Genomic DNA, 22,249 nt, shown 5'->3' with positions numbered 1-22,249 from the left:
AAACAAGATGACTAAGAAAACTATCTAATTCAATATAAAATATGTTGTAAACATATTTGTTTTCTTTTTGTGCTGAAGGCCTGGAATATCTGTTACATGGATGAATGAGTCAGAATTCTGCACAAGGCTGGCTGTAAGCTTTGAGAATGTCTCATGTCTCTGGGTCTCATTTTATTTATCGATAAAATGAGAGGATTGGACCATAAAATGCCTTAGGTCCTTCCATCTCTAAAATTCCAAATCTAGTTTATACAGTTATAGATCTCAGAATATGACTATTGTGGCATTAATTAGTATCTCTTTACTGACAGCCTCTCTCTCCTGGAAATCATATAGCAGATGCTGCAAGTTTTCTCTGAGATTTCCAATATCACTATGTGAACACAGCAATAATGATAACAATGTAAATAACAATGTCCCTCAGCTGTTAACAAATTCAAATAGCATAAAGGGATAAGAGCAAGTAAAAATGCAAAGCCAGTAAGTTTTAGAACTGAGGGAAACTGATTTTGAATGAGACCTTTATAGCAGGTGGTAGGAAAGCTGCACCCAAAGACAATGACTCCTCAGAGTTCGGACTGAGAAAGTGAATTCTTTATAGAGTTCAGGTGCTCACATACTCTGGCATTTTTTTCAATGCATAGTAGACAAAATAATTTCTTAAGGAAATACCTAGTATCTCAAAACAAACATATTGGCTCAAATTTTTAAAAGTCTCCCAGGAGCTAACAAAAAGAGAATTTCTATCATGAAATGTACACAATCTGTGGATAATAAATTAAATTCTGTTAACATAAAAGAATGCTCAGCATTGCTACATAACTGTCTCTCTTTAAATCGCCTTTTCATTTGTCATAAGTGTATTAGTCTGTTCAGGCTACCATAACGAAATACCACAGATTGGGTGGCTTAAACAACACACATTTATTTTCCCACAGTCTGTAGGCTAGAAGTCTAGGATCAGGTGCCAGCACAGTCCATTTCTGGTGAGGCCTCTCTTCCTGGTTGCAGGCAGCCTCAGGCTACCATAACGAAATACCACAGATTGGGTGGCTTAAACAACACACATTTATTTTCCCACAGTCTGTAGGCTAGAAGTCTGGGATCAGGTGCCAGCACAGTCCATTTCTGGTGAGGCCTCTCTTCCTGGTTGCAGGCAGCCTCCATCTCGCTGTGTGCTCACATGACCTCTTCTTTGTATGCGTGGAACAAGAGAGACAGTAAGCTCTCTGGTATCTCTTCTTATAAGGACACTAATCCTATCATAGCAGGGCCCCACTCTTATGACCTCACTTAACCTTAATGACTTCCTAATAGGCCCTATCTCCAAATACAGTTACATTGGGGGGTAGGGCTTTAACATATGAATTTTGGGGAGGGAAATACAGTTCGGCCCAGTAATAATAAGCTTGACCGCGAGAGCAAAGAACAGGTGCCTGAATGCTTTTCCACTTTCTCCTTTTCTTTCTTTGACTCATCATTACTAAAAATAGAAATAGTATGAAAAAATGAATGCTTCAGGGTGCATTCATCATATAGCCCCTAAAGAGAAACACAGACAACAGGGGGGCTCTGCCCAAAGTCCACATGAGCTAACTACAAGCATTTACCAGACAGCCTGCGCTGCAGGCAGCCATGGAGGTGTGTGGAACAGACAGAAGTAAAGAGTGACTTACAATGTCATACATTTATGAGGAACAACAGGAGAGGGACTGTCAAGAATTTTTTTCTATTTGTATATAATAATCACACCTTAAAAATTACTGATTCCCTACCCATACTGAAAGTAATAATATTTAATGTTTGTCCAGAAGTTGGAGATTACAAAGTCCTTTCATAATGGCTCTCATCTGATTCTCAAATCAGACACAGACTCACAACCTTAATCATGTCCAAGAATATTATTCTCATTTTACAGATAAGAAGACTGAGGCTGAGGGAAACTGCCATGACTCACAAATGAAAGAAAAACCACATTTCCTAACAACTTACAACTTGTATTAAGTCAAACTTTATCCTTGCTCAATAGATACTTAGTAAATGGAGAAAAATGGCCAAATGGATCCATAAGAATTGATCAACAAGCATTGGAGAGTTCTCTATTGCAAAACAGAGAATTTCACTCATGCCCATTTAGAATCCATAGTTTACTGGAAAAAATGAGATAGTTACACATGCACATCAAGAGAAATAAGATGATATGCAAGAAAGGGATAATTATATAAAATTCATACTAACCGATACCGGAATTTGATAAGGAAGATTTTATATGATGGAACAGTAGATTTCAAACATACTGAAGAGGCAGAGCACTTGAAGTTACGGTTTTCCTTTCTGATCACCATGAAATAGAAATATATTTAATTTTATCATGTAAATGGGAAAAACATGTGCTAGTTGACAACACTGTATGTATACATACAATACAAATACACAAGCATGACCTTATATCTCAACAAAAAAAAAAATGTGAATTGTTGAAAAGCCCATGGAAGGTGATAAGCTATTTCTGATTTAGGGAACAGAAAAAAGTACAAGTGGTAGAAGGACAAAGGATTGATATAGTGAAAATAAAAGAAAACTGTCCAGTGTTCAATGGTCATTGTCCACTGTGCACTTCTCCTTACCAAATTTGTTAAATCAACTGAAAAGTGAGCATCCGTCAGTGATATTGTAAAAGGATTCCCTCTACTCTTCTCCACAGATCATAAAAATGCCACTTATCTCAATAGAAACATCTCATCTGCCCATAAGCATTTATTGAGTGCCTCTGGAGCCCCACTGCCTCAGATCAAATGCCTTCTCTACCACTTATGGCTGTGCCACCTTGGCACAACTTCTCTGGTCTCCATCTCATAGAGCTGATATGAGGTTTAATTAATTTAATATTTAAAAAATTAGAAAGTACCTGAAATGTGGTCAGCATTCAAAAGTGCTAGCTACTGTTTTTATTATTACTTTCCTCCAATTTTCCCCCACGTCCTGGTAAATAATCTTTGTAAAATGCAAATTTGCTGTCATTATCACTGAACAAAGACCAAGAATGCTAAGGTGGCAGCCATTGTGGGTCTGAACGTCTCACCATCATCTCTTCTCCAGCCTAATTTTTAAGCCCTAACTTTGGCAGAATCAGGACTCCATCAGCTTGACAGTATAAAAATTAAAATATGGCATTGTTGGGCATTAAGCCCTAACTTTGGCAGAATCAGGACTCCATCAGCTTGACAGTATAAAAATTAAAATATCGTAAGCTAGGATTAATGGAAGAATGAGTCCTCCTTTCTAATACAATAACAACAAAAATGTTACTTTAAGTACCTGCAAGTACAAATTAATGAAACAATTAAAGAAATAATACTTGCTAGTGAGTATTTAGCACTAACTACCAGTCTATTCCAAACTCTGCATTAAGTGTTTGACATGCACTATCCCATTTACTCTTACAACAACCCTGCAAAGAGTAGTAGTTTTGCATTTGATAGACAAGAAAACTGAGGCTCAGAGAGGTCAGGTAACAGAACCAAGAAGTGGCAAAACAGGCCTGTGAGATGCCTGCAGCTGAGCTCCTCCTCCTCAAGCTCCCATTCAATGCCTCCATCTGCTAAGCACTGCGCTGTTGTGTATGTATCAACCCCATTTTTACACTATTATCTTTGTTCTGTAAATGAGAAACTGATACACAAAGAAGTCGCATGTCTTTCCCATGGTCCCAAAATTAGCAGCATCTAAACCAAGATTTGAACTCAGGTCTGTCAAAAGCTAAAGAAAAGGTTTGTTACCATCCCCCCAGTATTTTTTTCCCTGTGATTTTAAATGCTACTTTAAACTAACCACATGCTGCCTGGAAGATCTTAATGATTCACAGTTAGAATGTGCATTTGCTTTATTATTTAAAAATATTTAATTTTGATATAGAATATAAGAAAACAAATGGGACAGATGAAACCCTAGCTTGCATGAAATATAGAGAAGTGATTAGTAAGTAGAGTACATGTGTGTTAAACATAGGGACTAACGATCTATGAGGCAACTGGGTACTAAACATTCATGATGTACTAAATATACAAGAGACACAAAATATCCCTGATACACAGGAAGTGCTCGATATTCTTGAAGTCTTAATTCAGCCACTGACTGGTGAAACCCATTCCCACATGTCCTTTGTCCAAAGAACGCAAATAAAGCCCAAGCTACTCAACAGGCTAATTGAGAAGCTACAGCTGTGGCTATCGTACTTGCCCCTGTCTCTCTCTGAGAGAGCAAGTGTGTGTCATTGGTCCTGGGTACCTATTGTACCTTTTGGGTCTCCTTGCTGTAATTTCATGTCCAGTTCTCATAACTGCACCATTGGGGGGAGCTGATGTGGCAGAGAGAGAAAGACAGGAAGTGTGGACATTGCCCACCCCAGGACTCGGGTAGAGTGGTTGTTTCAGCTGCTTGCACTATATCCTAAGTGTGTTCCCTTACCCAACTCTTTCCCCTTGATTCTCACAGTATAAGTTGATTTTATAAACCATGGCGCTCAAGCATCTTAATCTGGTCTGTGAGTCTTTCTTTCTATGACCTCTGGGATAGATAGCTTGCTGGTAATGTGTCAGAGGCACCACTACACATGACATCTGTAAAGGCGGTGGCACCAAGAACAGCAGCAGGTGTGAATTCCAAGCAGGAAGTCTGAGTCTTGAGCAAATCTGAGGCTCTCTGTCTACCTCTTCTTTTTTACTCACCTTGCATCAGCCAGAGTAGCTCGTGCCACAGCCCAGGCTGCAACAAATGCTGCTGGAAACCCTGTAATCAGAAAGGGATTCAGACACCATATTTCTTTTGAGATTAGGGCTTTTCTTATATTCACCACATAGAAAAATATACCATTTGAGGGAGAAAAACAGACATGAAAGATGCTGGTATGTGAACAAGAAAAATCCACTTCATTTTCATCCTGTCAATTTCAGAAAAAGAGTGAAAACATTGATGTTATCGTTCCTGAAATTCTGAAGACAGAGGTTGGTCCAATTTTCAGCAGAGGGATGTAGGGTCAGGCCATATTTGGAGGGGACGGAAGCTCCCAGGGCCAAGAGTAGGCAGTGGTTGGTGTACTTGACTTTGATTCTTGCCACCCTGACAGCCACATGTTTTCAAAGCATGAAACAACAATAGGGACTCATGAGAAGATGAGGAATGCTGTTCTTTTAAAAAACTAGAACTTTTTCATTCTAAAAGTGGAATATAGAGAAAGGCTACACACAATAAGTTATAAAATCAAGAAGTTTTTACCAGTTCATCCTCTTCCTTTTGGGGGCTCATATTGGCTCAAGACAGAAGCATTTGCCTGTGTTAATAGCTTAACAAAGGGTAACCACTATGTTAGTTTGAGGATTTCAGCATGTAATATTTGTCCTTCAGAAATGATAAACCCCTTCTGGGCTTGCAACATCAAATCCATTATACTCACTTTCCACAAGTCCTTCCTCTGCCCCCCCACCCAGTAAAGGTTGACTGTTTAGTTCATGTTACAGTTGATTCTGACATCACACACAAAAAATTCATAAACCATAACTTTTCTGGAACACTGCAATAGGGGACTGAAAGACTTAATAGATGACTTTTCGTTATGTGGCCTTTATGAAAGAGGTTAAATAAAAGATATACAGAGACCATAATGAAAAAACTACAGATGCTAGGAAGCAATTTACAAAGGGAGAAAAAAAACCCATTTTAATCTAGCTTACATTTTTTATTGAGCATGATATTAAATTCTCTACCTTTTAAAAACCACATTTGTAATTTTTCAGGTATTCTTTCCTAGCAATAAAGTGAACAAAGAAATAGGCTCAGATGAAGATAAGTTTCAGAAAAAGATAAAAATAAGTTGAAACCATAAAAGAGAATTTCTTCAGTGTCCTCAGTAACCATCTAACTAGCTGAATTTAACCTCAGCCTGCCTATATGGCTTTTGAATTTATGATTCTATGTTCCAATTTTATTTATCACTTCTATATAATTCTTTTTTAATCTTCTCAAATTCTGTGTTCTAGGAAAATTTTCTCAAAATAGACCTACTTAGTTCTGGTTATTTCTTAGGCTCAGCTTGTATATTCTGTCTGTCTATCCATCCATCCATCCATCCATCCATCCATCCATCCATCCAACTATTCATCCATTAAGCATTTATAAAGTGCCTATTTATATGTTAAGGACTACTGTAGTCTCAGAAGATAAAACAATTAAGAAATAAACAATATCCTTGTTTTCCTGAAACTCTGGTGAGGGAAGCAAAATTAATAAAAATAACTTCCATTATCAATTAGTGCTATGAAGAAAAAACAAGAATGATACTGTGTAACGGGGAAGCTGCTTCTAATAGGGTGGTTAGAAAAGGCCTGAAATAGATCCCTTTGCTGTTCTGCTCTCTTGGCTGTATGCAAAAAGTGTTTGTCTTTGATCAAAACTTTCACATTTTCTCATTTTCAGATCTGTATCTCTGCTTTTACAACTCCTGATCGGAAATTTCCTAAATGATGTTCTATATAATACTGATTAATCATGCTTGAGTGGGCAATATGTTTTAGATAATAATTATATCAAATATCTTATATCAGCCACCATGGCTTAATGAAATTGCTTTTCTCACAGTCTTAAAAGACCCTTATTCACAAGACTAGCATAGAGACAACCATGGGAGAATAAAGAACCACTTTGAGGTCTTTAAGAGTTTCCTATCACCAATCTTAGTCTCACATTACTATATAACTTAGAGCACAAAAATACAGGAAAAAAATATTTGAAATTTAAATGCTATTTTAAACCTAAATGTTAACTTAAGTAAACTTAATGTAAATTTAAGTGTTATTCAATACATGCATTTACTGAAAGTTGAGTTATTTTTATAAAACATGCTAGCATAATATGATTTGTGAAGAACAGGTTTTATAAATTAAAAATTTTGAGTATAATACATATGATCAGTATGGGCAAACAGACAAATAAAATAACATAACAGGTCATACTACATGCTTCCCATGTGTGGGACTAAACTATATTCACTGCCAAATGGGTGACCAAAAAATGGCTGATGGATTGAGATCATTTTATACAGAGATAACAGAACCACAGAACATAGAACATGAAAATATTCTATGTGAAAACTTGGCAACAAAGATGTAACTACATGATCCAAAAAATGGCTGATGGATTGAGATCATTTTATACAGAGATAACAGAACCATAGAACATAGAACATGAAAATATTCTATGTGAAAACTTGGCAACAAAGATGTAACTACATGATATTTACCAGGATAGGTACTTTTATATGATAATAACTACATACTGGCATCTCATCTGATAGTTAGAAATTAAGGATGGTTGCTAATACTGAGGTAAATTACCACATTCAATGAGAATAAAGAGGACTGACATTTTTAAATAAAGAATTTAAATATTGGGGAAAAATGTAGATAAAGTAAAACTGAGAATAAAGTGCCTTATTTATGGGAAAATTGAGGCAAGGATAGAGAAAGTTAAGAATGTGATTGGTTGAAAGAAAAAAAGCAGTCATCAATAGTATTTTCCTTATTACTTTATAAATCTTGTTTTGTGATAAAAATGTGTTAAAAACCATCATTTAAAATATTTGTCTTCAATTTAGTAAAGGTCACATCTGTTCCTCTTCAGATTGTAATTTCCTTCCTTTCCAATTTATTGTTAAAAATCATCAAAATCAATGTAAATAATGTAACTCCACACATCACTACAATGTAATAGATTTCTGAGTATTCATCGAGCTAAAGAAATCCAAGCAAGCTCTCTTCTCTAATGAAGCCAATAAATCACACCATTGGGAGAAAGTATGAAATTGGATTATCTATCGATTACTCTAGAAAAGGATCCTGCAAACCAGCTATAATGTTTTTGACCATTTGGAGAATGAATTTAGAAAAGTGAGTCAGATATAAAAATAATATTTTTAAATCAACTCGGTGTTGAGATAAGAGAAAAACAATCTATTAATCAAACTGATTTGTATATATATGTTTTAGGAGCAGAGAGATAGTCTTAAAAGAATATTACTATTCTTTTCATTATATATGCCCTAGAGAAGAGAATTTTTAGAGAATGAAGTTGCAAGGAGAGAGTCAGAAAATAGACTTGCTATAGAACCATAACTCTATAAAGACTGGTTATTACTGTTCTGGATTTTAGCTAATTAAGTGAGCATAATGTTGCATGTAATATGCTTTCACAATGAGCTTCCATGAAAATCCTACTTGCTTTCATGTATGTTCTTAAATTATTCCACAAAAAGAAGATTTCAAGCAATGGTGCTATCTGTTGTAGTTGATACTCCCATGCCAGAATTTTTGGGGATAAATTAATAAAACTTGTCCAGGAAGGTAAGAAACCCATACTTGCAGAGAAGCTCATGGAACCTTGACTATTTTTTATTCTCTTTTTCATGGAAAGATTTGAAAACTAGTTTCCTGGGTTTCAGTGGCACAAACTCCTGACTTTAAAGAGGAACAGACTGAGTGATATAGCTCAGTTAAAGAGTTGATGAGAAGGCCAGAACCAGTTAGCTATCAAGTCAATCAATAAGAAAAAAGAATTTATTACGAATTTGACCAATGATGTAGAAATTTTAAAAATAAAATATAACTCAGACAAACGTCTACATTCATTATTGAATTTTCTATCCACACCTTTACCAATTTATAGTAATTATGCGGGTGCACAGATACAATTATGATTTGAAAGCAACCTACCAAAAACTGTCAAGGAAATTTCCAAAGTGCCCTTAAAAAGTAAATGTATCTTTTTTATTTTTAGTCACTCACTGCTAGTCAAAGATAAGGGAGAGTCCTAAAACAAAGGAGCTGCCTTCAGAAATAAAACTTTATTTGTGACGATTATTATTTCATAATATATGAAGTGTAACAGTAAATTGACCCTTTGTCTTCTTAAAGGTTATTAATTAGCTAGCAGGAAATTCAATATTCTTTATTTACATTTCAAATGTTAAAAAAAATATTAAGGCAAAACAGGCAAAGGAATATTCTTATAGGGGAAAAAAAACCTTCAAATTTAGTCTTAAACTTTTACACTTAGTAATTTTTTTTTTCCTATGCTAACCATCTCATAATATTAATATTAAAATAGTAATTGAGATCTGCAATTGTTAATCTCCAGATTCTTCTCAATTTTAACCACATATGAGTTTTAATTTCTCTTAAATTTTAACAAGTAAACAGCATCCTTTTCTGCATGTCATGTTGAGTTAGTACCTAATCCAGTAATCCCTCCAGCACTAAGTCATTTTTGGAATGTGAGCTTAATATCTTTTTTTCTTTTTAATCACTATGCCAAAAGTAATTTGAGTGATTTCCTTTTTAAAAGGCATGTACAATTACAATATGTCAATTAAAAATTTTTTTAAAAAAGGAAAGGAGATATAAACGCCTTACCCCAGCCTATCAAGATGAAGCCCCACAAGTATTTGGTGTCCGAAAAGAAAGCCACAAAGATTAAACTATGCAAGTAGAGACCTTCCACCAGGATCCAATAGTAGTTTGTAGCCAAGAAGTAAATAAACATCACAACAGCAATCTTGCATCCAATCTGTTACAAATAAACCAGAATTAGATCGTGTTAGAACTCTTAATTGTACTAGATGCCAACATTATACCACCAGAAACAATTCTTCAGTTTCTTCTTTATAGTCTAATATTTCTCCTGTACATATGAAGGACAATCATGTTGAAAGAGACCAGAACAAAGTTGCTTTAAACATAGCATTTTTAAGACTACAGATTTGATTTGACTTTTAAAATAAGACTTTTTTCTTTTAGAAGTTACAAAAAATCACTTTTCCTTAATTTTTTCTTTGTCAAAATAATACATGGTCATCAGAGAAAATCAAAAAAGTACAGAAAAGCATATAGAAGAAAATATTCGTATTTCTACCATGAATTTATTTTATTCTGGTCTTTTTTATGCAGCTGTTACTGCAAAACAAACTGTCCCTAAAGTTAATGACTTAAAACAGTCAACATTTAATAGGTCCTATGAGTCTATGGATTGGGTGGGTGGTCTGCCGATCTGGGCTAGGCCCACTCACAGAGGTCTACCCTCACCGGCACACCATCACTTCCACTTCTTTCTGTTGGGTAAAGCAAGTCACAAAGCCCGTCAGAATCAGAATTAGCAGGCACTGCAAAGTTACCAGGAAAGGCCTGGATACGTGGAAGGCATCAAGACCATCTACTGTAACTAATTTCTGGATACATTGCTTCAGTGATCTAATTAACTGAATTATTGGATAACTCTACTTACTAACACCGGGACACCTAAGAGCAGAATCAAGCACAATGGAACTTTTTATTGGAACAAGTCTTTGAGTCCACAATAAAGGAGTTACATATTCTGGCCTTTTAAATCCCAAGCTTCTGCTTTTGCTGATGGGTTTTTACTTTTGAAAATGGTGAGCCATGACAGTTGCTATGATCCATATATCAAATGCCATTCCAATAGTGTGCTTTTTGCAGTTTCCATGCCAGAATGTTCTTGAGGAAAGAGCCCAAGCACTTACTCTAATCCAAAATGATGAGTGATTAGACAGCAGAGGACAGAATTGAGGAAGTAAACATCAGTAAACAAATCGGCCGTCTAATTTAGTTAGTTCAGAGATAAGCCAAAACAAGTTAAAACATATCTAATGGACTGTAAAATTTTATTTATTTGTGATGTTATACGAATCACTAGTGAGAGATAATGGCAAAAACTCTTACGTATTGTGATTTGTCCACAGAAGGTGCCTCGATGGAATTTTGTGGGTCATCCTGTGTTATCAGGGACTGCAGCTCCTTTACTCCTACGTGAGCATGGACCACTCTGTCCTTGACAAAGATGCTGGTAGCTCTCAGCATGAAAGACACAAATAAGTGCATGTGGATATAGTTCCTAGTGCAATGCAATCGTCTATGGAGAGAAATATTCAGTGTTTAGATTTGGATAAAATTAGAAATAGGGAAAGAAAATACCTAAATAAGCCCAAACTCCTCCCAAAAAAGGGGAAATATGATAAACATGAACAAAGACAGAACCTATTATTATGTTTCCAATAGAAACAACTAGGATCTAAAATGAAAATGTAACTTTTTGAGAATTAATTTTAAATGTATCCTGATCTGCTATCATGTTTATCTAGATTTTGCAGTGTTAAATATATTATACTATATTATTATATGATACTATTATTATATTATTATACTATAGTATTATATGATACTATTTATAAAAGTAATAGAGTAAATGATTAATGGAGAACCACCTTGGGAAGGGATAAACATTATTAAAACTATCCATATTTTCAATACATTCTCTATAAGAAATCACGATATTTCGATAGCATGACACATATTTATTTCCTAGGTATGTTTGAGAGTAAACAAGTTTAGTTTAACATAAACTTTGGCATTACAAAAGGATCTTAGACACAAGTTAAGCCAGAAACATATTTAGGAGTAGAGATAGTACCACTAACTTCCAGTATAGCAAGTTAACTTTCAAAAAAATTTTTTTTTAAAGTTTGATGGAAAAAGCACTAGGAAAAAGTTTATACAATCTGGCCAAAAGGCCCACCTCTACCATTGCTTAACTGTAAGAAAGCCAGAACTTAGATGTAAAACTTCCCTGTACAATGAATACACCAATATTACAGTCATGTACCACATAATGACATTTCAGTCAATAACGAACTACATATACAGTAGTGGTGCCTTAAGATTATAATCAAGGTGAAAAATTTCTACCACCTATTGATGTCATAGCCATCATAACATCATAGCACAATTACTTTTTTAAGTGAATTTAGTGTAGCCTGAGTGCACAGGGTTTATAAAGTCTATAGTAGTGGATAATAATGTCCTAAGCCTTCCCATTCACTCACCATTTATTCACTGACTCACCCTGAGCAACTTCCAGTCCTGAAAGCTCCATTCATGGTAAGTGCCCTATACAGGCATACCATTTTTTTTATTTTTTATACCACAGTTTTACTGTGCTTTTTCTATGTTTAGATACACCAATACTTACCATTGTGTTGCAATTGCTTACAGTATTCGCTGCAGTAACAAGCTGTACAGGTTTGTAGCCCATACAGCCTAGGTGTATAGCAGGTTATACCATCTAGGTTTGGGTACGTACACTCCATTATGTCTGCACAACAACAAAATCACCTAATGATCCCAGCTGTTAAATGACGCATAACTATACCTCTCTTTCAGAAAAGGACAAAGCACCAAAATTTAAGGGAGTAAGACTTTTTTCAATCCAATAAATATTTTTATATCTCGTTATATAGGGGTGAAAACTCAAATGAGAATGAGCTAAACGTAGAGAGTTTAGAAATGATTACATTGCTGTCATTTTATGGACATGTGTTTATGTTCATTTGGTCCTCATTCATTGATTTTTCACTGGGGGTGTCTTCACAGGTGAACAGTATTTGGCCAGATAGGTTCTCAGGTGTACATGGCTGTTATTTACTGTGAATAGTGCTATCATAGAATATAAGTAGGTTTTGATTTTTAAGAGACTCACCACTATTTACTATTCTAATAAAGGAATATTTTGTTCTGTCAAACAGAAGAGTTTCTGAAATTTTAGTATAACCTTTTGCTGTATCGTGTAGCAACTGTACAGAAAGTCATTGTGTAGAAATTGTAAAGAATCCACCATTAAATGCTTGTGAGGAATTACTACATAAGCTGAAGAATTATTACTTAGTCATTTGTATGCCGCTTTTTAGATAGCTTTCTTTTTCTATAAAGACTTGTCTATTATTCTGAACAACCAGAGCTAAGTTTGGTGTAATGGAATGAACTCTGGATCAGGAATCAGCAGACCAAGGTTCTATTCCCAGCTCAACATCCTATGACCTTGTGACCTTGGACACAGAGCTTCAGTTTCTTGGTCTTTAAAATGGAATAATTTCTGCCAGGCCAACTTCTCAAGGCTGTTTTGAGGAAGCCCCCAATAATCCCACAAATCTGATCACATTACCCTTCTACTTAAAAAATTTCATTAGTTCCCTGTTACTCTTATAGGACAAAATTCAAAGCCCTTGACAAAGGCCTGCAAAACCTAGTGCCACAAAATATAATTTCTTCCTGGCCATTCCTATATGTCCACTCCTCCCTATGCATCAAATGCTCCACATGCATGGGACTGTTCTATGTTTCCTGAGTATATACTGCTCCTTCATGCCTCTGAGTCTTTGCACGTTCTGTTCCCATTATCTGGCATCTGCTGAATTCCTTCTCATTGTTCAATACTAGTTCACATGTCAGTTGTTCTGGGAAGTCTCTCTTATCTACTTGGTTTGGACTAAATTCTTCATGCTCCCAAAGCCCTTTATAGAAATCTGTATTACAGTACTAACATTTTTTTTTGATAAGCATTTAATGGGTCAGTCTCTCTCAGTGGTATATATGCTACTTTTCTGTCCTGCAACATATCTTAACACGGACTCCATCAAAACCAGAAAAAGTCTGTCACATGGTAGAGTAAAATTTTGTTGAATAAATGGACTACTGAATCAGTAAAGAGATTCTGAGTTCTCAAATACTCCATGCTTTTTCTTGATCTAAACATGAGTTTGGAATGTTCTTCCCCAGTCTCCTCTTCTGGTTAACTCTTATTGACACTCAGGTATCATTTTAGTTTTCACTTCTTTCATCTCCCTCCTCTACCCTCCCAAGTTACTATGCACTGCTTTTTCTTGATCTAAACATGAGTTTGGAATGTTCTTCCCCAGTCTCCTCTTCTGGTTAACTCTTATTGACACTCGGGTATCATTTTAGTTTTCACTTCTTTCATCTCCCTCCTCTACCCTCCCAAGTTACTATGCACCACTTGAATCACAGCATTTCTCACACTATGCTGTTTTCTCAGCTGCGAGCATCATGAGTATGTACATTCTATCCACGTTATATCTCTATATTGGTGCCCAAAATTTTGTGTTGATTTACATTGACTTAAATTGAGTTGTACACAAGTTTAAGTGGATAAAAAAATAAACCAGAACAAAAGCAATAAGTATAGCTTCTCTATGTGCTGCTATCATGTAATTTGGGGGATTGTTTAAGCTGAATTTTTGTCCGATGGCATCAAAATCATTTGGAGAAGGTGAAATAAGTCATTACATCATATGTGAAAATTTTTGTAATTCATTCAGCCCTATGCTGTATCAGTTTGCAAACAAACATGCTGCAGTGCAGATCTACTGGCTTAAAGGTTTCATATTACTTTGATGCTTTAAGTTTTAAACAAAGAAAATCCCTGAATTTGTCATGAAAAATGAATTGTCAAATAATATAATATCATTAGGTTGAATTCAAACATAATTGGGAGCACAGAGTGTGAAACCTCTATGTCTTCTATGGAATGGAACCGGAACATGTCCCTGCCTAGAGAAAGTGACTGGGAATCACTCACCTAAAGTAACCAATGACAAGAATAGCCACAGCCAAGGAACCAAAGGAGATGGAGTAGCCAACGGTGTACATGACATAGAGGCGTTCAAAGAATTCTTGCTGCAGGGGAAGAGACAGTCACATATGTCATATGACTATTTTATCAAGAAACTGGTAAAAACAATGTCATTTTTGGAATATTATTTCTAGTTCTCTTCAACTTTTTCTGAGCTGTAATTTACATACAATAAATGTACAGATCTTAAATGAGCAGTTTAATGGTTTTTGACAAACCGAGTTCATTTGTGTCCTTTACTAGTCAAAAATCCGCCCACCAGCCACCTCCAGGTCACCACTGTTTCAACTTCTGTCACCACGGATTAGCTTTCTCTGCTCATGCACTTCATATACTTTTCTTGACTGTTCTCAGACTTCTTAGAATTATTTACTATATGCTTTTTTTGTCAATACACTGTTTTTCATATTCATCAATATTGTTATATGTATCAATGGTTCATTTCTTTTTAATTTTTTTTATTTTAAAACAATTATAGATTCACAAAAAGTGTAAAATACAGTAAAAATGGTCCCATGTACCCTTTACCCGGTAAATCTTACATGGCTTTTAAGATTTTCCCTTCATCCTGATTTTTAGCATGTTAACTCTAATGGTCTAAGTATGGTTTTCTTTTTGTTTATCCTGCCTAGAGATGGATGAATCTCTTGGGCCTGTGGATTGACTTGTTTCATCTATTTTAAAACTTCTTGACCATTGTCTCCTTAAATATTTATTTTGCCTCATCTCTCTTTTTACACCTAATTTCACATATGTTAGACAATTACATATTGTATCACAGATCTAAAATGACTCAATTTTTATCATTCAGTTTTTTCTTTTTAATGCATCAGCTGGACAATTTCTACTGATCGTTCATCAAGTTCACTGACCCTTTATCAGGCTCTCTCCAGGCTACTGTTGAGCACATCAAGTGAATTTTTCATTTTCATATTGTAGTCTTCAGCTCTAGGACTTCCTTTTGATTCTTTACTCATTTATTTTTTTAAATTATTTTATTCATTGAAACACAGTTGATTTTACAAATCTGTGGGGTACAGCGTTGAATATCAATACCTGTGCAATATGTGACACTCAAACCAGGATATTTAGTATATTCAACATTACACAATGTAATCATTTTTTGTGACCTTTTACCAATTTCTTTCTAACCCCACTCCCCCTTTCTCACCTCTGGTGCCCTCAGTTCTATTCTCTCCTTTTGAAAATTCAATGAATTATTGTGAGTGTTGTATCTCGCTTTCTTCCTTTCCTTCTTTGTTTATTTTTTAGCTCCCACTTATGAGTGAAGACATGCAGTACGTCTCTTGCTGTACTCGCCTTATTTCACTAAACATAATTTTCTCTAAATTCATCCATGTTGCTGCAAATGGCAGAATTTCATTCTTTTTATGTCAGAATAGTATTACATTGTGTATATATAACACATTTTCCTCATCCAGTTGTCCATCAATGGACATTTAGGTTGGTTCCACCTCTTGGCTATTGTAAATAGAGCTGCAATAAACATGGGTGTGCAGGTATCCCTTCAACATACATACCCAGCAGTGGAATTGCTGGATCATTGTTTGAGGAACTTCCATACCATTTACCCTAATGGCTGCTCTAATTTACAGTCCCACCAACAGTGTAGGATGGTTCCTCTTCCTCCACATCCTCACCAGCATTTGTTATTCTCTGCCTTTTTGATAATAACCAGTCTAACTGGAGTGAGATGATATCTCAGTGTGGTTTTGATTTGCATTTCCTAATGCTTAGTGATATTGAACAATTTTTCATGAGTCTGTTGGCCATTTGCATATCTTCCTTCTAGAAATGCCTATTTAGCTCCTTTGCCCACTTTTTAATTGGTTGTTTTTTTGTTTTGTTTTGTTTGTTTTTACTGTTAAGTTGCTTGAGTTCCTTATATTCTTGAGATTAATCCCTTACTGGTTGTATAGTTTGCAAATATTTTCTCCCATTCTACAGGTTGTCTTTTTGCTCTGTTAATTGCTTCTTTTGCTGTGCAGAAGCTTTTGAGTCTGATATAACTCCATTTGTTTATTTTTTCTTTTGCTGCCTGTGCTTTTGGGGTCTTATTCATAAAGTCTTTGCCCAGTCCTACTTCCTGAAGTGTTTCTCCTATGTTTTCTTTTAGGAGTTTTATATTTAAGTCTTTAACCCATTTTTAGTTGATTTTGGTATATGGTGGGAGGTATAGGTATAGTTTCATTCTTCTGCATATCCCAGCACCATTTATTGAAGAGGCAGTCTTTTCCCCAATATATAGTATTGGTGCCTTTGTCAAGATCAGTTTGCCATAAGTATGTAGAGTGATTTCTGGGTTTTCTATTCTGTTCCTTTGGTCTGAGTCTCTGTTTTTATGCCAGTACCATGCTGTTTCATTTACTAAGTCTTTGTAGTACAATTTGAAGTCAGGTAATGTAATGACTCTGGCTTTATTTTTTTTTTTTTGCTCAGGATTGCTTTGGGTATTTGGGGTCTTTTGTTGTTCCATAGAAATGTTAGGATTGTTTTTTCTATTTCTGTGAAGAATGTCATTGGTATTTTGATGGGGATTGTACTGAATCTGTAGATACTTTGGGCGGTATGGACATTTTCACCAGGTTAATTCTTCCAATCCAAGAGCATGGAATGTCTTTCCATCTTTTTTATGTCCTCTTTCATTTCTTTCAGTAGTGATTTGTAGTTCTCATTGTAGAGATTATTCATCTCCTTGATTAAATTTATTCCTAGGTTTTGTTTTGTTTTGTTTTGTTGGTGACTATTATAAATGGGCTTGTTTTCATGATTTCTTTTGCTGCTAGTTCATTATCGAAGTATAAGAAAGCTACTGGTTTTTGTGTGTTGATTTTGCATCCTCCAACTTTACTGAAACCATTTATCAGCTTAAGAGTTTTTTTGTAGAGTCTATAACTTTTCCTATATATAGGATCATGTCATCTGCAAACAGTTAGACTTCATCTTTTCCAACTCAGATGCCCTCTATTTCTTTCTCTTGCCTGATTACTCTGGCTAATACTTCCAGTATTAGGTAGGAGTAGAGTAGGCATCCTTGCCTTGATCCCATTCAATATCATTCATTCAGGATGATATAGACAGTGGGTTTGTCATGTATAGCTATTATTGTGTTGAGATACTTTCCTTTAATACCTAATTTGTTGACAGTCTTTATCATGAAGGGATGTTGAACTTTGTCAAATGCTTTTTCTGTGTCTATTGAGATGATCATATAGTTTTTGTCCTTGATTTCGTTGATGTGGTGTATCACATTTACTGACTTGCATATGTTGAACTTTCCTTCATCCCTGGGATTCCTTTATCACTTGATCATGGTGTATAACTTTTTTGATGTGCTCCTGTATTCTGTTTGCTAATATTTTGTTGAGGATTTTTGCATCTATGTTTATCAAGGATACTGACCTGTAGTTTTCTTTTTTTGTTGTATCTTTGCCTGGGTTTGGTAGCAGGCTGATGCTGGCCTCATAGAATGTGTTTGGAAGAATAGCCTCTGTTTCAATATTTTGGAGTAGTTTGAAGAGTAATTAATTCCTCTTTAAAGGTTTGATAGAATTCAGCAGTGAAGCCAACCAGTCCTGGACTTTTCTTTGGTGGGAGACTACTGATTACTGCTTCAATCTCGTTGCTTGGTATTGGTCTCTTCAGGTTTTGTATTTCTTTTTGGATCAGTCTTGGTAGTTTGTAGTGGGAGACTACTGATTACTGCTTCAATCTCATTGCTTGGTATTGGTCTCTTCAGGTTTTGTATTTCTTTTTGGATCAGTCTTGGTAGTTTGTATGCATCCAGAAATTTATGTGTCCAGAAATGTATCCATGTCCTCCAGGTTTTCAAGTTTGTTGATGTATAGCTGTTTATAATAGTCTCTAATGATTATTTGTATTTCTGTGGCTTTAATTGTAATGTCTCCTTTTTCATTTTTGATTTTTGTTATTTGGGTCTTCTCTTTTTTTAGTTAGACTAGCTAATGGCTTGTCTGTTTTGTTTATCTTCTCAAAAAAACCAACTTTTTGCTTCATTAATCTTTTGTATCATTTTGGGGGTTTCTATTTCATTTAGTTCTGTTCTGATCTTAATTAACTTTTCATCTACTAATTTTGGGATTGAATTGCTCTTGTTTTTCTAGTTCTTTGAGATGTAGTGTTAGGTTGTTTATTTGAAATCTTCCTATTCTTCTGATGTAAGCATTTATTGCAATAAACTCCCCTCTTAGTACTACTTTTTCAGTGCCCCACAGGTTTTGGTATGATGCATCTTTATTTTCATTAGTTTCAAGAAATTTTTTGACTTCTTGTTTAATTTCTTCTTGGACTACAGGGCATTCAGGGACATGTTGTTTCATTTCCATGTATTTGTATAACTTCCAGAGTTTTGCTTGTTATTGATTTCTAGTCTTAATCCATTGTGGTCTGAAAAGATACTTGAAATGATTTCAATTTTTTAAAATTGTTGAGACTTGATTTCTGACCTAACATGTGGTCCATCTGGAGAATGTTCCATGTGCTGATAAGAAGAATGTTTATTCTGCAGTTGTTAGATGAAATGTTCTGTAGATATTGTATTCTTTTGGTTGTGTCATATTTTCTTGTTTATTCATATTTCTAGTATGTCTACATTGTTGTCTGGTTATCTGGTAGAATAGTTGCTTCTTCTCTTACTCTGGTTTGGGCTTTGAGAGGAGAGACTTCCTCCTACAGATGTGTTTTATATTGACCATTAAGTAGGGTGTTTTAATATTGGCTCCAGGTAGACACACTAGCATAGTCTCTGTGTGGGTATTTCAGCCATATTCAGTGTTGGAATTGTGTGTGTCTCCATAGCCTAGGCACTGGGGGACTTAGTGACTCCTTCTGAGGTTAGTAACACTGTGTTGGTTTGTCAAAGATATGGGCAAGCCCTCGAGCTCATGGGAGAAACATCTGGGTGACCTGTCACTCTTTGGCTGGGATGGATAACCCTGGGCGTGCTTGTTGGCACCCCAGCTAGTGTCCTATGGCCCTGATGTATGCACTGGGGTATACTGGAACTCCTCAGTTTGAATGAGTGACCCCAGGTAGGGCTTCCCTTTCCTCTTCCCTACAGACAGAGGCTCCTCCTGGATCCTTACTCCCCCCAGTTGGGTGATTGAGAATTTTCTTCTTACTCTATTTGGGTTTCCTGAGTTCCTGCATTCTTGGGGAGTTCCATGTATGTCCCTTCCAGGATAAAGGCAGTCACATGGGCTGTGCACATTACCTCCCACCTGCAGGTATGCTACCATATGTGGCAGCATAATTATCCCTGTGAGTTGGGCCACTGTGTCACAGGTCTGTGCTTGCTCATCTCTTTCAAGGCAAGCCACCCTTGAAGAGGCAGTGGCTATGGCAATGGGTGTGGTGGACCATCTGTGCAGCAGTGGCGTCTGTGGCAGCATGCACTCCTGCCGTTTGTCAGCAGGGGCTGCCTTGGCTCCTGAGGTCTCCGTGTGCTCCTGCTGTCTGTCAGGTGGGGGCTGCCCTCAGCTCCTGAGGTCCCACATGGTCCTGGCCATCTGTGAGGTGGGTGCTGCCTGTGGCTACGGAGGTCCCCAGGTGCTCCTGCCATCTCTGATTCCTTCTGTAAAGTTTTTATTTCTCTGCTAACTTTCCCATGTTTATGCATTTTTTTCACTATATCATCTAACATCTATAATATTACGTCCTCATCTATGAATTTCAAATTCTGGATCATCTGTTTTTCTGCTTATATATACTCTTATATATACCTATAGACATCTTATATATACTCTTGATTTGGTATGCTTGCCTTGTAATTTTTCATTACATGACAGGCATTGTAGGTTAAAAAAAAAAATAGTAGGACTGAATATTAACTGTGTGAAAAGGGCAGGCCTCTTCTCTCAGGCTGCTTGGGTAGGGAGGTTGAATTATACTGTAGTTAAACTGGGGCTGTTTTCTGTTGAGGTTTTGTCTTGTTTTGTTTTTTAGATTCTTTTTATCCTAGTTTTGGATTTTGAGAACCGAAACAAGACTTGTCCTTAGCAAACCTTGGGATCTGAGCACCAGCAGCAAGGATATGGGTTTTAGTTCATCTGGCAGTTTTCCAAGCCACAAAATAACTTTTTATGCTTTTTCAACCATCCATCTGCTTTGTGAGTTGCTGGGGACTTCACTTTGCTCTCCACTCTACCCCAGGCTTTCAGCATCTCAGGAGAGCATCCTCCACCCTGCTGCTCAGTCACTGCCTTGCTTTAGATAAAGGCCTTGGTGCTTAGGAGAGATCTTTCTCCAGCTCCCTGTGTCAGGCTGCTGCCTTGCACTCCACGAGACCTGGGCATCTCTAAAGGATGTGTCTTCCCCTGGCCAGAGGACTACAGCAGTCACACACCTACTGAGCCCCATGTACCTCTAGAGATGTCTCTTGACTCCTGAGTTCTGCCTCTCTTTTCTGAGGGCCCTATGTGCATCTCAAGGGATTTCTCTCACTCTCCTATATTGCTCCTGACTTTGGCATACTACCTCCATGCACTTGGTGAAGACACCATGGGACTTCACTGTGACTTGGGTTTGCTCTTTGCAATTCTAAGCCCTTATGCAAGCCCTTGTCTGTTAACAGTTAGTTTAAAAACTTGTGCATCTTTTTTTATTCCCTTCTGTGGTCCAGTTGCTTCCCTCTGCTGCAGAGCCAGGGATGAACGCAGCCGTGGGTCTCTTCTCTCATAGGAAGAGCTTGCACATTTCTGCAATTTAGTTCATTTACACTTCTTGGCATCCTCAGCTCAATGATGAACTTTTATAAATTATTGATTTTACATCTTACCCAATTTATTGTTGTAACTGCCTGAATTCTGACTGGAAGCAGAAGTCTTGGCCTCTTCTTCCTTTTTAAAACATATTATTTGCTACATATTGTTTTCTGTTAGTAAAATATTAAAATTTTTATAGAAAATATTTGGATTAAAAAAAAATTCTGACTGGAAGCAGAAGTCTTGGCCTCTTCTTCCTTTTTAAAACATATTATTTGCCACATATTGTTTTCTGTTAGTAAAATATTAAAATTTTTATAGAAAATATTTGGATTAAAAAAAGAAAATATTTGGATAAGTGTAAAACAGAGAGGAGAAAAGAATCCCCCAAATTCTCACCAACCAAAAAGAAACATTGTCAGTACTTTGTGTATTTCTTTTCATTCTATTTCTATGCATCATTTCTTATTGTTTTAAGCATCTGCATTCTTAAATTATATACAAGTTTATCACCTGACTTTTTTTCAGTTAACTGTATAAACAAAGAGTTTCCCAAGGCTGAAAACTCTTTATAAAAATATATATATTTGGGCTTTTTAAACCAGTTCTTCATTGGAGATTTAAATCCTTCAGAATATTCACTATAATAATTAAATGTTCAATCAACATTTTTTCCATTCAGTTCCTCCACTCCAAATTCTTATGCTTGATCTAGAATTAAAAGTATAAAATCAGAGGATATGACCCCTTTGAGGTTTTTAAGTATATATTGCTAAATAGCTTTTCAAAAGTGCTTATAGGGCCGGCCCCGTGGCTCACTTGGGAGAGTGAGGCGCTGGTAGAGCTAAGGCTGCGGGTTCAGATCCTACATAGGGATGGCCAGTGCGCTCACTGGCTGAGCGCGGTGCAAACAATGCCATGCCAAGGGTTGCAATCCCCTTACTGGTCCAAAAAAAAAA

General features: G+C 36.2%; 1 protein-coding gene across 1 annotated transcript in view; it reads right to left on the bottom strand.

The window, feature by feature from the left end:
- PTH2R (parathyroid hormone 2 receptor) overlaps positions 1-22,249 on the bottom strand; it is a 103,424-nt gene that overhangs the window by 39,597 nt on the left and 41,578 nt on the right. The window contains exons 5-8 of the mRNA XM_008583743.1: positions 14,494-14,591; positions 10,785-10,974; positions 9,462-9,615; positions 4,728-4,788 (exon numbers count right to left, since the gene is read on the bottom strand). Coding sequence (XP_008581965.1) covers positions 4,728-4,788; positions 9,462-9,615; positions 10,785-10,974; positions 14,494-14,591 — 503 coding nt within the window. The remainder of the gene's footprint in view (positions 1-4,727; positions 4,789-9,461; positions 9,616-10,784; positions 10,975-14,493; positions 14,592-22,249) is intronic.

This window comes from Galeopterus variegatus, unplaced genomic scaffold (assembly GCF_000696425.1).
Source record: "Galeopterus variegatus unplaced genomic scaffold, G_variegatus-3.0.2 Scaffold3021, whole genome shotgun sequence".
NCBI classification, from domain to species: Eukaryota; Metazoa; Chordata; class Mammalia; order Dermoptera; family Cynocephalidae; genus Galeopterus; species Galeopterus variegatus.
Note: the sequence above shows the minus strand (reverse complement) of the source record. Positions and strands in the feature narration are given on the sequence as shown.